The 16,220-nt window shown below is 46.3% G+C and overlaps 1 protein-coding gene across 3 annotated transcripts; it reads left to right on the forward strand.

Moving 5' to 3' along the window:
• The first annotated feature begins 1,095 nt into the window (after positions 1–1,095).
• On the forward strand, positions 1,096–12,933 carry KCNE3 (potassium voltage-gated channel subfamily E regulatory subunit 3). Of its 3 annotated transcripts, XM_058687778.1 has the most exons (4): positions 1,099–1,266; positions 5,160–5,229; positions 7,476–7,630; positions 11,055–12,933. In XM_058687778.1, exon 4 carries the CDS (start codon positions 11,095–11,097, stop codon positions 11,392–11,394), a length of 300 nt encoding a protein of 99 aa, XP_058543761.1. In that variant the 5' UTR covers positions 1,099–1,266; positions 5,160–5,229; positions 7,476–7,630; positions 11,055–11,094; the 3' UTR covers positions 11,395–12,933. The 3 variants fall into 3 exon arrangements, with proteins under 3 accessions (XP_058543762.1, XP_058543761.1, XP_058543760.1); XM_058687777.1 differs by lacking the exon at positions 5,160–5,229; XM_058687779.1 differs by lacking the exons at positions 5,160–5,229; positions 7,476–7,630 and having other exon boundaries at positions 1,096–1,266.
• Positions 12,934–16,220: the final 3,287 nt, after the last annotated feature.

Consider the following 16,220-nt stretch of genomic DNA (forward strand, 5'->3'; position numbering starts at 1 on the left):
GGTGGGAGGCTGTTAAAGAGGGCTGTGATGGGGCGCCTGGGTGGCGCAGTCGGTTAAGCGTCCGACTTCAGCCAGGTCACGATCTCGCGGTCCGTGAGTTCGAGCCCCGCGTCAGGCTCTGGGCTGATGGCTCGGAGCCTGGAGCCTGTTTCCGATTCTGTGTCTCCCTCTCTCTCTGCCCCTCCCCTGTTCATGCTCTGTCTCTCTCTGTCCCAAAAAAAACAAAAACAAAAACAAAAACAAAACAAAAAAAAACGTTGAAAAAAAAATAAAGAGGGCTGTGATAAGGACTCCCACAGAGTCCCTGAGAGGCTATTCTCTGCCACTGTCCGCTCTGCTGCCCATAGCCTCCTGGTCCTCATTTTCCAGCTGCCCCTGGCTGCTTACCTTTTCTGGAGCCTGCAGTGTCATCAGCAAGAAAGTAATAGTGTGAGGGAGGGCCTGGTGGCCACAAGTGCAGGGTGTTCTGGGACATGAGGTACAGCTGGACAACAGTTGTGTGGGCATGTGGGGAGCTGTCGACACGTGGAAGGAGGAGCATAAGCTGGGGTGAAGGAGAGAAAGTGGCATAGTAGATTCTAAGTCTGAGTTCCGCTGCTGGCTTCTCGGTGAGCCTGGGCAAGTCCCTTCCCCAAGCTGGCCTCTGCATTCCTGCCTGGAAGAGACGGTTTGTGTGAGATGATTTCTCCAGTGACCACTGGCTTTAATATTTTGGATGCTACAATCTCATCTGACCCCAGCCACCACCGTGTGGTGAAGAATGCATGCCAGGAACCGTACCCATTTTACAGCGAGGAAGCTATGGCCCAGCACGGGGCAGTGACTTGCCCACCACCACACAGCCACTTAGGAGCAAAGCCTTATTCCCCCAGCACCCAATGTTCAGCCTCGCCTTTTGATCAGTCTCAGGCTGGATAAACTGAAGCAAAGTGAGAGGCATTTGGTCTCCCGTCCAGGAAGCAGGCGCTGCGAGAGACGGAAGGATCGGAGCCCTGGGCTGTGTAAGGCCAAGCAGCTGGGCGGAGGCGCCCTAAGTCAGCCAGAGTAGAAGTGGGTGTGCTGGGGCCGGGCGGGGCTGGGGGAGGAGGCGCCCTGGGGAAGGTTAAAGGGAGCAGAGCGCGGGTCGGGGCGCAGAGCCGAGGGGGCGCGCTGTGTGCTAACTGAGCACACCAAGCGCCAAGGGGTGCTGTGCGGAGGCACTGGGGAGCACAGAGTGCGGTGTCCTACCGACGGACGGGCGCCCCTCAGAGGCTTGCCGAGAGGCAGGTAAGGCGCACTAGCAGGGTCGGGAAAGCTGGGTTGCAGCTGAGGGTAGAAGTGAGGAGTCTTCCCGCTTCCCGGGAGAACACCGACCCGAGGTGCGGAACGGCTCACGTACGGAGCTGATCCTCCCCAGACCCGAGCTGCAGGGATCCCGGGGCCCCACGTGGCGCGGAGCTGGGCTCCTGGCACACCCAGCCTGAAAACCGTGGGGGCTTGCACCGGCACTCACAGGCCCCCGGACCGCGGCTCGAAAGCTCTTTCCACGTCCACAAATGTGCGTGCGAACACCGGCTGGTCCGCAGCGAGAGCTCACGCAGAAACACCCTTCGGGGACCCTGCGTGGTCTTTTTGCTCTGCCGGAGCTGACTAGCGCATTTGCTACTGCATTGTGTCCTGCGCCTGGGGACTTTCAAAGGCACACCTTCTGTTGCTAATAACAGAGATCTAGGTTGGGAGTCGGGAGACTGGAGTTCCAGTTTACAGGTTGTGTAAACCTGTGCAAGTCCCCTACCGGCTGTATGCCTTGTGCTTTCTTTCTTTTTTTTTTTAAACTTGTTTTATTTTTTATTTTTTTAAACTTACATCCAAATTAGTTAGCATATAGTGCAACAATGATTTCAGGAGTAGATTCCTTAGTGCCCCTTGCCCATTTAGCCCATCCCCCTTCCCACAACCCCTGCAGTAACCCTGTTTGTTCTCCGTATTTATGAGTCTCTTCTGTTTTGTCCCCCTCCCTGTTTTTATATTAGTTTTGTTTCCCTTCCCTTATGTTCCTCTGTTTTGTCTTAAAGTCCTCATATGAGTGAAGTCATATGATTTTTGTCTTTCTCTGACTAATTTCACTGAGCATAATACCCTCCAGTTCTATCCACATACTTGCAAATGGCACGATTTCATTCTTTTTGATTGCCGAGTAATACTCCATTGTATATGTATACCACATCTTCTTTATCCATTCATCCACTGATGGACATTTGGGCTCTTCCCATACTTTGGCTATTGTTGATAGTGCTGCTATAAACATGGGGGTGCGTGTGCCCCTTCGAAACAGCACACCTGTATCCCTTGGATAAATGCCTAGTAGTGCAATTGCTGGATCATAGGGTAGTTCTATTTTTAGTTTTTTGAGGAACCTCCATACTGTTTTCCATAGTGGCTGCACCAGCTTGCATTCCCATGCCTTGTGCTTTCTTTTCCTGGGTCACTACCTGTAGAATGGGCCTCTCCGTCTTGTTGCCCCACACTCCATGTGACATGAGGGGAAAGAGGTCTGGACCTGGGTGGGATTCTCTTATCTAGAAAGTAGATGAGTTCAGACAGACCCTTGTATGAAGGCCCATGAAGAGTATCTCCTCCTTTCCCTCCTCCCCATCTTCACCAATTTGCATATGGGAAACTGAGGCAGCAGGGAGATAGCTTGCCTAGGAACATACCAGGACCAGAGAGAAGCAAAACCCAAGCCTTCTCACTTCTAATCCAGGGCTCTCTCCACTTCACCTACAAAGGTGCATTGTAAAAGTGTAAGGTCCTCATTTTGTAATGCCATCTATCAACTTTGGTGGTTCCAAATGGAGGAGACCCCTGCCTGAGGCATGGAAACTGCTTTCATATTTTCTTGATTCCTCAAGATGATAACCAACAACATTCTTCATCCCTCACTCACTTCATACATTTCAAAACACATTTCTATCCATACACTGAATGAGCAGGTGCTCAAAATACCTACTAAGAGGGAATTAAGGCAAAACCCCCATCTTACTGATGGGGAACATGAGGCCCAGAGTGGAGCCGTGACTTCACTGAGACACACAGCTAGACACAGCCAAATAGGGGCAGGTCTCTTGATTCCAATTCCTGTGTGTTCTCCATTAACTATAGGACTACCAAATGGTACCCCTCAATGGAAAGGGACTACAGGGCTGATCAGAGTATGAGAAACAAGGAAGGCTTCTGAAAGAGGAAAGTGTGTCAAGAATCAAGAAGAGTAATAAGAACCTGTTGGCTTCTTCAGAGGATAGAGAACTAAGGCAGTGGGTGTGGGGCAACACTTGGTAATCTGGAGGTGGGGTAGAAAAACAGAAAAGAAAACCAGGTGACCCGACTGCCCAATAATTGTCTCTTATGTTTCTATAATACTTGGCAATTTCTAAAATACCTTCCTCTGTTGTCTCCTCCAGTTCCCATGTGAGGTAAACAGGGCAGGGATAATTATCCCATCTCATACATGAGTTTCAGAGGAAATAAATGCAGTGCTCAAGGTCACATACCCAAGCATACAGCCAAGATTGGAACCATGAAACGCACACATGAAAGGCAAAATCACAGGCTGGGTGACTGGAAATTGGACTGTGTGTGTGCAGTGGTTGGGTGTGTGTGGCCACACCCTGAGTAGGTACACAGGGAAGAGGGTGGCAAAGCCACTGCTAGTGTTTTGGGGCCAAGAATGTTTGCCCTTTGGATTGAATGGGATTCAGGTGCAGGGAACATCTGGGCTTTCAAAGAAGTCTTAGAATTCCTTCTCCTCTGAGTCACTTCCCCACCTGACTGAGACACCTTCTTTTCTTTGAGCCACCCCTTCCCCAGACCAAATCAAATATGATTTGGTCTGCTCTTGCTTTTTAAGTACTGTAAGCTGTTTTCATGAATGTCTATGTGTGTACTGGATAGGGGATGGTCTAATAAGAAATGGCATGGATTCATTTTTTTTTAATCAATTTTTAAAATGTTTAGTTATTTGTTTTGAGAGATAAAGGGAGAGAGAACACAAACAGGGGAGGGACAGAGAGAAAGGGAAAGAGAAAATCCCAAGCAGGCTCCACACTGTCAGTGCAGAGCCTGATGCAGGGCTTGAACCCACAAACCATGAGATCACGACCTGAGCCGAAATCAAGAGTCAGATGCTTAACCAACTGAGCCACCCAGGTGCCCCTGATTCATTTATTCTTGAATGCCTACTATGTGCTTGGGCCCAGGGCATAAAGAAGTATATGAGGCACAGGTCCCTACCCTCACACCTCACAGCACATAGTTTAGCATACATATCTACATATATCTATACCTATACACACATACACTTTCAGTACAGCATAGTGCTCTAATAGGGTTTTATGCAAAGCACTTTAGGAACAGACAAGAGGGAAAGACTAATTGGCTAGGGAGTGGGGAAGGGGGTCTCTCAGGAGGGGGTCTATCGAGGTGACATTAGAGCTGGGCCTTTAAGGATGAGTAGGAGTTCACCAGGAAGATAAAAAGAGGAAGGAAACTCCTCTGCCTAAGAAAACAGCATAAGGAAAGGCAAGAGGTGTGCAAATGTGAGGAATGTTTGGAGAATGGTCTGTAACTCAGTACCAGTTGGCACAGGGAACTGGGGAGAGGCAGGGTCATATCCAAAGAAGCTTCAATGACAATCTGAGAAGGTTAGACTTTCCTACAGGCAACGGGGAACTGATACTAGAAAGGTCCGTGGATGCGATACCAATTTGTGATCCCAGTTCACGGGGCTGTGAGACCTTGTGCAAGTGGTTTCCTCAGGGAGGGGGTGCTCTGTTTTCCTGTTTGGATGGGGATTGTACTAACAACATAATTATTAAGATCCCTTTCAGCTCAGATTCTATCTCTGTCTCCTTCCAACTCTTTGTTAAGGTCCATGCCTTGAACTCCTCCTCCCACCCCACTGGCTCCCCAGTCCATATGGTGATAAGATTACCAGAGGGACCAATGGCAAAATTGTGTGGTCCCAGGGATTGTCTTTGGATCTCCATCTGCTTTGTGTGACTTTTTCCCCCTCACCTGTCTTTACCACATTTCTAAACACTTCACTTCACTCTGAAAGAGTAGCTAAAACAGAGCAGTGGGAAAACCAAAAGAACCGATGGTGGAGTTTCATTTTTCCCCAGAGAAACCTGAAAGAAAACCTAAGATGCCCAGTTCATCCTTCAGATGACAGCTTTACAGCTCCACCCCCAGGTTAGACACCTTTGAGTTCTAACTCACAGGGATGGAGAGTTGGGGGATGAGGTACCTGGCTGGCTCAGTTGGAGCATGTGACTCGAGTTCAAGCCCCATGTTGGGCTTAGAGCTTACTTAAAAAACAAACAAACAAATGAAAATAACATTTAGGAAGAATCTGTTAAGGTGCAGGAAATAGAAATAGCAATAGAGTGTGGAAGAAGAGAGTGAGCCTGGCGTTTTGGGGGATCAGGAGTGGGTCTAGAGCAGAAAGGACCATAGGAGATGAGATTATAAAAGAAGGTTAACTCCTCGTCCAAAACATGCCAACATCCACCCCCCTCCCCCATCCCTACTAGATCCTCGATTGGTGAGAATCTGTAGTACAGGAAAAAGTATGGAGTTAGAGGATATGATGCTACAGGACACGAGAAGACTGTGTTCCATATGATGCACAACTCAGATGCCAGGGAATGTTGCCATTGGTAGTGGAAAGAGCACCTTAACAGCACATGCCCCCAAAGACCTCGGTCCTCATCAGAGCTCTGCCCGTCACTAGTCGTGTCATTTTGGGCAAGTCACCCTCCCTCTCAGAGCTTCCATTTCCCCATCTACAAAATGGAGGCGTTGGCCTAGAATCTAGATTCTAAATAATCTTTACAATCTCTCTCAGCATGGTCAGTTCCTATTAACTGGTCTATCTTCTGTTTCAAGTTAAGAACTCTCCGGAGCAGAGCTCTATCTGCCCCATTATGAACTTTATAATCAGTGACTATCTTGACAAGGGAAGCCAAGGAGCTCAGAAAGAGGAACAAAATTCTCATTGTTGCCAACTGCCAATCCTTGGACCTAGAGGCAGTTCACAGAGAACCAACCCATTCTTCATCAGCTTTCTGTCTCTCCTGACCCAGCAATGCCCTTGCACCCAGGCCCTCATTCCTACCCCAACCCAGTACCTAAAGATAATGTAAGAGTGACTTCTTTGCTTCCCCTGTCAGAACCACAAACTTCCAGGTCTATCCAGAGGCCCCAGAAGGAGGATCTGAGGGATCAATGATTTCATGAACTTTTACTGCCCTCACTGAACCCTGCATTGGAGCCCACCCCATCCCCCACACTGTCCGTCCACCCTCATTTTCTGCACAGAGTCTCCCTCCTTCCCTGGCTAGATTGCCTGGACAGATGAACTGTTAAGAAAAAAAGCCAAAGTCAACTGACTTGGCTCTCAGTTTATCTAGGCAGGAATATTCAGTGTAACTTAATCCTTGTCTCAGGTACATCTTTAATCTGTGAGAAAAAAGTCTGCAGCCTTCCTTATCTTGTAATTCAGGGGCTTAAAAAGACCCCAAAATACCTCTCCCACCAACCTGTCCAATCTCCCATAATCTCACAGTGTGGTTTTGTGATCTGTACCTTTGTGGGATGTTAGAGCTTACTGCAACCTTGCCAGATTACATAGTTAAAATGCCTTCATTTTATAGATGCAGACAGAAGCTGAGGCCCAGAAAAGGGAAGTCACGTGCCCAAAGTCACACAAGTAGCAACTGAACCAAGACAGCTCCTTGGGTTTCCATTTCCTTAACTGTAAGATGAGGGAGGTTAACTAAAGTTTAGACGAAATGGCCTCTGAAGGTCCCGCCAGCCTCTGCTCTGCAAAAATAAAACCGTCACCACCCCTGTGCGGCACCTGGTACCAGACGCTGCAATTTTCTTCTTTAATTTTCACAATGAGTTTTGCTACAGATAGTGCTGATGCTGTGACCATGTATTACCCAGTCTCTCCAAATAGGTTCATTGGAACCATCATTTGTGCCTATGTAAAATATCAACCCACTGCCAGCTGCCACCCTGCCACACACATCATTCCCTTGGGGCTCAGGCTCTTTGAACCTTTTAGAGACTTCTGTTAAGATACCTGTACCCTTAGGAAAGGGAATATTTTAGTCTGCACTATTGGCAGCTCCCCGAGCAGGAGTCCACATGTTAAACTGAGGTTTATCACAAAGTCACCCAGTAGAGACATCACGGGCCTGGGGTTGGGGGACAGCAATCAGATGTCCCTTAGCCACTGCACAGTTCCTGTAACTGCAACCCTAGGCTGGTCTGACCCAGCTGCTGCATAAAGGGGAGGGGAAGTGGGGGGGGTGCACAGCAAAGCTATTGCACAACCCTTGGGGCCCCAGCCTTAGGAGATCCACCCTGGTTCTGAAGATTTTTCTGTGTGTCTGATTTCTTCCTTCCCTGCCTCCTCCCCTGTTTTCCAGCACTGGGCCTTTCCTTCTCAGCTCTCAATGTCAACACTGAGACCCCAGATGTGTCCAGAGACACCCTGAAGAAGCTGAGGGGCAGGGGAGCCTTAGGGCACCCACAGAGAGATTTCTGAAGCTGATTCAGAGCCAGAGAATTTGCCTACTATTTGGTGAGTCTTCCTCTGCCCTGTCAGTTAAAACTACTTTGCAAAGGATTTCTAAGAAAACTGGTAACAGTTACTGCTCCGGGAAAAAGTCCTGGACCACTGGGAATAGGGAGACTTCGTCTTCACTGCATGTACTGTGTATACATACTTACTAGATTTAAACATTTTTTTCACCATAATAAAAGTGTATGCTCAAGCAAGCCTGGAGGGAGGCAGGACAGGGATAATAGTCTTTTGTTGTTGTTTTTAATCATGGTTTAAAAAATACATGAAATTTACCATTTTAACTATTTTTAAGTATACAGCTCAGTATCATTAACTGTATTCACATCATTGTGCAACAGATCTCTAGAACTTTTTCATCTTGCAAAATTGAAACTCAACCCATTGAATAACTCCCAATGATAATCATTTCAACAGATGAGAAAACTAAAGCCAGAACATGGCAAGAAGCCCATTTCTTTCAAAGTGGGATCCTCGTGCCTGGGTGGCTCAGTCGGTTAAGTGTCCGACTTCAGCTCAGGTCACGATCTCGTGGTCCGTGAGTTCCAGCCCGCGTCGGGCTCTGGGCTGACGGCTCGGAGCCTGGAGGCTGCTTCCGATTCTGTGTCTCCCTCTCTCTCTGCCTCTCCCCCATTCATGCTTTGTCTCTCTCTGTCTCAAAAATAAATAAACGTTAAAAAAAAATTCAAAGGGGATCCTCCAGGCACTCCATCTATCTGTTATCTGCCTGTAAAACTGTCCAAGGCCCCTTCTTCCCTAAGCCATTCCCCACATACCTCTCACAAATCACATCTGTGAGATCTTAACTCCTGCCCCCACCTTGTCATCCCCATGGTCCCAGCTCAGGACTCAGTGTCTTCTGCCTGAACTATCTCAGGACCCTTGTCATTAGGCTCCCTGCCTCAATTCTTGCCTCCTCCAGTCCATATGGCAGCCCAACTGTCCTTTCAAAGCACAGATCTCATCACTGTATTCCCTTTTAAAATACTGTTCCATGGCTCTTCCCCAACTACAGGATAAAGTTCCAACTCTGCAGCCTGGCACTCAAGGCTCTCCATGATCTACTTCAGAGAAGTCTCTCTAGCCCATGTTCTACGTTGTTGTTGTTTTTTTTAATTTAAATTTTAATGTTTGTTTTTGAGAGAAAGAGACAGAAAATGAGCAGGGGAGGGGCAGAGAGAGAGGGAGACACAGAATCCAAAGCAGGCTCCAGGCTCTAAGCTGTCAGCACAGAGCTCAACGTGGGGCTTGAGCTCATGAACCATGAGACCGTGACCTGAGCTGAAGTCAGCTGCTTAACCAACTGAGCCACCCAGGTGCCCCTCTTCTACACATTCTTATTGTCATGCTTGTTTACCTCTTTGCTTTTCTTGCCTTCTCTACTTCCTAAAAGCCCTTCGAGGTCCAATTCAAATGCCTCCGTCACTGAATACTCTCTGAGCCTTGATCAGAATTTGTCCCTTCTTTCTCTAAGCCCCAGTAGCCCTTGGCTTGTTGCCTTCATAATACATCAGCTGGCAATGTCCCTAAGTTCAGGGACTGGGTTTGAGCCTCCCCAAGCTCCCAGCATGAGGCCTGCCTAACAGTGGGCCTCCATACATGATGACTGGCTGAATGATGAGTTGAGCCATTAATTTCATTGTGCTGCTCCTGTTTTCCATTGGCCCATACAAGGGAAGAAGAAGGCACAAATTTCTTACCTGACAATTGAGGTAGTAGATGAGAATCTCTGTCTTCTGGATCTTAACTCCGCGAGCCTTTGTCCTCTTTCCCTCCTCCGTCCAGACAAGGTAGTTCAAGTACTACTTACCAGGGAGCCCCAAAGGCCTTGCACAAAATGTAGGCCTGTCCTGGGTGATTGCTGTATTATTTAAATTCTTCCCCCTAACTTCTTCATTCATAGAGTTGTTCATGAATATTGATCATGGTCGTAACAGTCATCTTTTGTTTGGAAGAGACCATATGTAATATTCAAGTTTGTTAGTTTCAGTTAGGTTGACAGATCTACCTAGATAAAGGAGGGCTTTGGAACCAGTTAGTGAACTCTGAGTGATTGGCCTGTGGAAAAGTCCTTAAAATAGCCATTTTTACTGGAGACTATTGAAGGAAGAACAGCCAGCCAGTTACTAGGTAGACCCCTGGGGAAACACAACACCCAGCCAGTCTCAGGGTAATCCCCTAGACTTGAGGGAGAGATACAGTCCTGCTGACCAGGAGCATGTGGTCTGCTAATACCCTTATCAATAACAAGAGAATAGCCACACAGTGCCTTACATGTAAGTGCTGGTCAAAAGGGAGGGCTGCAACAATAAAGCTTGTGGAATATGGTTAAAGGATAGAGAGCACTCAATGAAGTCTTCCTGAAAGAAGTGAGTGTGGATGGAGCCTTGCTTAAAGAGAATGACATGATTTTTCAGAGATTAGGATACAAGGTTGTCTTTGGATGTTTTTCTATATTATGGACTAAGGATCTCTAAGAAGAAGGGGAAGGAACATTTATTATACACCAGGTACACAGTGACTTTGTGTCAGAAGGCAGGAGAGTTGAGGTGCCTGTCTCTTCCCTCTCTGGGGTAGGAAACCTCCAAACCAGACTGAGTGTTCCTTTCACTCCCCTGCCCTCAGGTTCAACCCTGTCCTTCTTTTCCCTCGTGTCTTCAGTGGTTATCAGCCTCTCCCTGTTTCCCCCACCGCCTCTTTTCCAACAGAATTTCCCCTAAGTAGCTAGCAATACCTAGAGCATTTGGGACATAATGTGCTTAAGAGATCAAATGACCCAGCCTCTGGCCTCCAGGTAGGGTGAAATTTAAGCCATCCCCAAACTTCTTGTAAATGCTGTCCATGGAATATAAAAAAAACTGTGCTGAAGGAGGACTCTGGGTAATGTCTTCTGATGGTGCCACACAGTCCTGCCGAGAGCTGGCCCAGGAGCCAAAGGAGCTGTAAGCCGGCCATCACAGAGAGGGACTCTGTCTTGGCTCTACTTCCAATATTCTCTGTGATCATGGACAGGCCACTTAATTCTCTCTGGGCCTCAGCTTCCCTTTGTATAAAAATGGAAGGAATTAGAGTAAATAATCCCTAAAGCCCTTGTAGCCTAAAGCTCGGTGATTTATAGAATCAAAAAAAAAAAAAAAAAAGAAAGATTAATATGGGTTACAATGGTTGAGGAAGGCTTTATTCCACAAGTATTTATTGAGCACCTACTGGGTGCTGTCTTAAGTGCTTGCATATAGCAGTTAGTAAAACAGACATAGTCCCTGCCTTCATTGACCTGGCAGTCTAGTGGAGAAGACAGACAAGTAAACTAATAGGTAGAATAAACTGTGATGTTGGGATTTTCGCTGGGGTTTGTGGGAGTCGGGATGGAATTCAAGCTGCAGATGACAGAAGCTATCCCCTTTCTCTTTTCTGTCACCAACAGAGCGTCCTCCAGTTCTTTGCCCACTTCAATCCCTATTGCTATGGAGACCACCAACGGGACTGAGACTTGGTACAAAAGCCTGCACGCTGTGCTGAAGGCTCTAAATGCCACTATTCACAGCAACCTGCTCTGCCGGCCAGGGCCAGACAACCTGACAGAGAAGCGGCGGGCCAGCCTACCCGGCCGTGATGACAACTCCTACATGTACATTCTCTTTGTCATGTTTCTATTTGCTGTCACTGTGGGCAGCCTCATCCTGGGATATACCCGCTCCCGCAAAGTGGACAAGCGCAGTGACCCCTATCACGTGTACATCAAGAACCGTGTGTCTATGATCTGATGCTAGGGGGCCAGGAATGGCAGAATATCAAGACACCAGAACTCAGTGCTGGACCACATCAGGCCTCAGTGTCCCCATCTATAAGATCAACAAGAAAAAGGGCTAGAAGAAATCATTAGGGTGGGAGGAGAGGGGCTGGGAGACCTGGGCCTTGCGGATAAAGATTGTTTTTTCCAGCAAAAGCAGACTTTTGGGAGCCCCATGAACAAATATATAGAAGTAGCAAAAGATAGTAACCACTACTGGTCCAGCGGCTGGAGTACTGGGAGCTAGGAGCTGGAGGCTGGAGGAAGGAGAAAAGGAAGTTGTAGCAGAAGCAAATGAAACGGGAAGATGCACGGAGGACATGTTTTTTGATGCGTTATCTTCAACGACCATGAAAAGCAGCAGTGATTACCATATCACAGATAAGAAATGAGTAACGTTACTTATTTATATTTGTTCACATTTTATATTTTTCCAGACATTTAACATTTGTGATTTTACCCTCTGTGAGGGAAGCAAATTAAGTACCATTCTGCCCACCTGGGCCAGAGTAGTGCCATAGCTGGAATGTAGGAGCTCTGGTTTCCTTGCCTAGTGCTTTTTAAACATGGGACAGGATCCAGGCCTGAAACTTACACAATTCTGGGGGTCCCCTTAAGAAAAAGAATTCAAAATAATTTTGCTTTTGCAAATATTACAAAAACATATTGCCATGTCAATACATTACTAAGACCCCTCCCAAGACCCTAAGGAGCCATGCAAGTGCAGGGCCCTGAATGTTAAGGCTCTTTAGTTCCATGATTCGTGCACTTCTCCAGCCGGGTCACAGTGCCCTTCCGAGCCACATCTCCAATCACTAACTCTAACACAGCCTCTTCTGATTTGATTAAACTCTGGGAAGAATTTTCTGACACCAAATTGAAATCTCCTTCTAGAAGGTTATTATCACACCTAGAAGATTACCATATTAAAAGAAGGAGAGCATGCAAGTCAGGTACCTGGTTCAGTGGAAGGATTCTGGTACATGAACTGAGTGGTCATGCCTTTCTCTGATCCTTTTCCCACCTCCTCACAATGAAACAGTTCAACTTGAAAGTCTCTAAGAGCTCTACTAGTTCTGACATTCTGGTCTTCACATACATTAGATTAAAACCATAAAATTGTGTTTGTAGGTCAAAAGCAGCTGAATATCAGTAGTTTTCATATGGTTCAGCCTAATATGTGCAATGTGACGAGTGAATACCTTACAAGCTACAAATCCCCAGCTGGAACCTCGCACTGTTCTGTTTGATTTCTGTTTAAGGGATGTACAAAGGGTCTCCAGAAAGCCCTATTGAAACATACATATTTGTATATAGCAAAAACCCTGAAAGAATATTTTGATAGTAATTATCTCTGAAAAAGAAGGATTGTGATTTTCCCTTTTTTACTTAAAAAATTATATAATATTTGATTTATCTGACCATAAGTATGCTACTTGTATAATCGGGGGCGGGGGGGGGGAGCTACTTCCACCTTGAAAAAATAAAAATAAATGCTTGTGTGTTTCTTGAATGGAAGATACAGAACACATTCATTCCCATGAGCAGTCAGTTGTGTTAACTCCCTGCAAATCTGTGCTGAGCCCCATATGTGCTCAAGCCTTTCCTTAATTTTTTTTTTTTTAATGCTTATTTATTTATTTTGAGAGAGTGAGCATGAGCAGGGGAGGGGCAGAGAGAGGGAGAGAAAATCCCAAGCAGGCTCCATGCTGTCAGCGCAGAGCCCGACGTGGGACTCAGTCCCACACCCTGAGATCATACCTGAGCTGAAATCAAGAGTCAGATGCTTAACTGACTAAGCCACCCAGGCATAGCTTTCCTTTGCTCTTCTTGAAGGAGAAGGTAGAGACCTATTTAAGAAGATTTGACATATGGGAAGACAATGATTCAGAAGTCTACAGTTGAATGAGACTTTAGAGACCACCCAGTCCAAAGTCCCAAATAGGAAATGGAATCAAGAATAGGAATGAATGGTCAGGCTAGAAGGGTTTTAAGAAATGAGATTGGGTAGATTTTGAGGAGTCAGACAAAGGTAGAATTTGAAGTGAGTTTTGAAAAGATAGGACTGATCTAAGTGGGCACAGCAAAAGAAGAAAACAAACCAAGGGAAGCTTGAGGGTAGAAATGTGGTGAAACCACACGCCTAAAGAAAGTGGTTGGCTGGAAAATTGGGCAGGAAGCAGATCCAGTGTGGCAACTCTGGGACTTCAGTGTCCCTAACCATGGTAGTGGCTCTCCTTCACAGAGTCCTTATGCTTACAGGATTAAATAATAAAATAATATAAATTCTTTTGCTTGCAAGTTGCAGAAACCCGGTGTATATTAGCATTAACAGGAAAGAGGATTTGTTGAAGGGAGCATGGAGCAGTCAGTCACAAGTTCAAAAGAAGAGCTACTCCTGAGTAGCACCAGGGCAACTCCTGAGCACCAGGGCAGCTCCTGAGCCTAGAACTACTTATTTGCCTGAATTCACAAAGTAAGGGCTCTATATACCCCGTTACTACCCTCTCCACCCTCCAGCTCTACCCCACCCCAAATGTTTGCGAGTTAAGTGGCAATACCCTCTCAGCGCATAGGATTTTTTATCGGCACCGGTTCTGCCCTCTGCTGGCCAGATCCCAGAACATCACCTTGAGCCCTCAAAGCAAAACTTCAACAATCCCTCATTCGCCAGACATTTATTGAGGGCCCACTACGTGCCAAGCACTCATCTAGGCACTCTTGGAATACATAAGTAAAAAAGATCAAAGAAACCCCTGCTCTAACACTTAAGAGCATTTATTATATGTCAGGTAGTGGTCTAAGCATTGTATATACATTAACTCATTCAGCTTGTAATACCCATATAACAATGCTTATTAGTAGGTATTCCTTATAATTACTTCAGTAGAGCCCACTAGTTCTTCATCTAACTGCTGTACCACATTCAATCCAACTTTGGCACCATGGTACATCCAACCCAGGGTGTGGATCTGAATTGTCCCTTGAAGTGAATGGAAAGTGATCTGGGGAAATGGTAGCAGGGCACTGACACTGATAGGTTGAGGTTGGGTTCCCTAGAAACAGAATTTGAGACAGGCATTTATTGATGGGGCACTTTTCAGGAAAAACCTTCAAGGGAGAGAGGGAAGTAGATAGGAAAGGGAAAGAATCAAAATGTGTTCTCATGTCATGTCCCTGGCCTAATCCTCAGGGAACTGTTCTACATGGCAGGGGCACAAACCACACAGCAGGATTACACCCCCTTGAGGCAAGGGGGATGGCTCTTTATGCCCCCATATAGTCAGTCATTGGTTGTGGACCACCCTGGTTGGGAGGGGGGACAAGAGGAAGGTTGTAAGGAGGATCTCATCAACGGAGGGCAATTCTCTGGAGACAGGTGATGGCTGCTAGAGGGTGTACTTAATCTCAGAGGGGCACTTGACAAGAGCTTAGTAACATGACCACCACTGGCTCCAAGGCAAGTAGGCAAATGAGGTTCCTGCCTGGGCAGCGATGTCCTAATCAAATCTCTATTACTGTGGAAGGGAAGAATGGATTTCGGTGGACAGCTAATGGTCTTCACCCTACCCTCCTCACTCTTTCCCCCAGGACTGGCCATGAAAGAAAAATGTACAGCCTTGTCAAGAAGAAAGAAGTGCTGTTACTTTGATTTGGTCATGTTTTTTGGGGGGTGCGGGGGTTGGAGCCTTGTGGGTATAACTAAGCCTGTCCTGGCAGTGTGACTTTTACTCATTTTTTCCCCTGGTATTGGTGAATCTTGTCTCATCTCTCTTTGTAATGGTAATATCCAAGATATTGGTTTAAGCATAAGGGAAATAGACAAAGCAAGGCTTTCAGCCAGCCTTGTGTAGGAAAAAGAATCCTGTTTCAGGTGCAACTAAGAAACCAAGAATATGATCTGCCTAGATGAAATCAGAGGACCCATCCATGGCAGTGGTTAAACACTGACAGAGAATGAGCTCCTGGGGAGCAGGAGAGTCAGAAATTAGTGACCAGGAAAAAGTGAAGAAAAACTAGTTTTTGATGTGCAGCCAGTCTCTGCTAAGCACTGTGCTGAGAATTTGCATGTTACCTATTTCACCTTCCCAAAATCTCTTAACTTTTTTAAATCCTCATTTAATAGATGAGGAAACAGAAGCTCAGAGGTGAAATAGCTTCTTTAACATTCACTTAATGCGTGAGGCTGTCTAGATTTGAACACTGACTTGCCTGCATTCAAAGCCCATGTTGTCTCTGATGTGGGAAACAATGGCAGAAGAAAAAAAAAAATTAAATTTCCTGACAACTTAACAGCCCATTGACAAGTCCTTGGGACAGGCAGAGTGACCTTCCTCTAGGAGCTCAACTGCCTCGATGATGACACTTTGCTAAGGGCAAAGGCAATCTTAACATTATCCCAAGCTCCAGGATCCTGTAAGTCTACTTAAACATATAAAAATTGCTTTGGAGGGGTGCCTGGGTGGCTCAGTCGGTTAAGCGTCCGGCTTCAGCTCAGGTCATGAACTTATGGTTTGTGAGTTCGAGCCTCTCGTCGGACTCTGTGCTGACAGCTCAGAGCCTGGAGCCTGCTTTGGATTCTGTGTCTGCCTCGCTCATGCTCTGTCTCTCTCTCTCTCTCTCTCTCTCTCTGTCTCAAAAATAAATAAACATTAAAAATTTTTTTTAATTAAAAATAAATAAGTAAATAAAAATTGCTTTGGAAACTTCCTTTATCTCTACCCCGCAAGATATATGTTGGCAATCATACTCCAAGCTTACAGACCCCTGATATACATGTGAAGGGTCTCATGACTGAGT

The sequence above is a fragment of the Neofelis nebulosa genome, chromosome 10, assembly GCF_028018385.1.
Source record: "Neofelis nebulosa isolate mNeoNeb1 chromosome 10, mNeoNeb1.pri, whole genome shotgun sequence".
Lineage (NCBI taxonomy): Eukaryota > Metazoa > Chordata > Mammalia > Carnivora > Felidae > Neofelis > Neofelis nebulosa.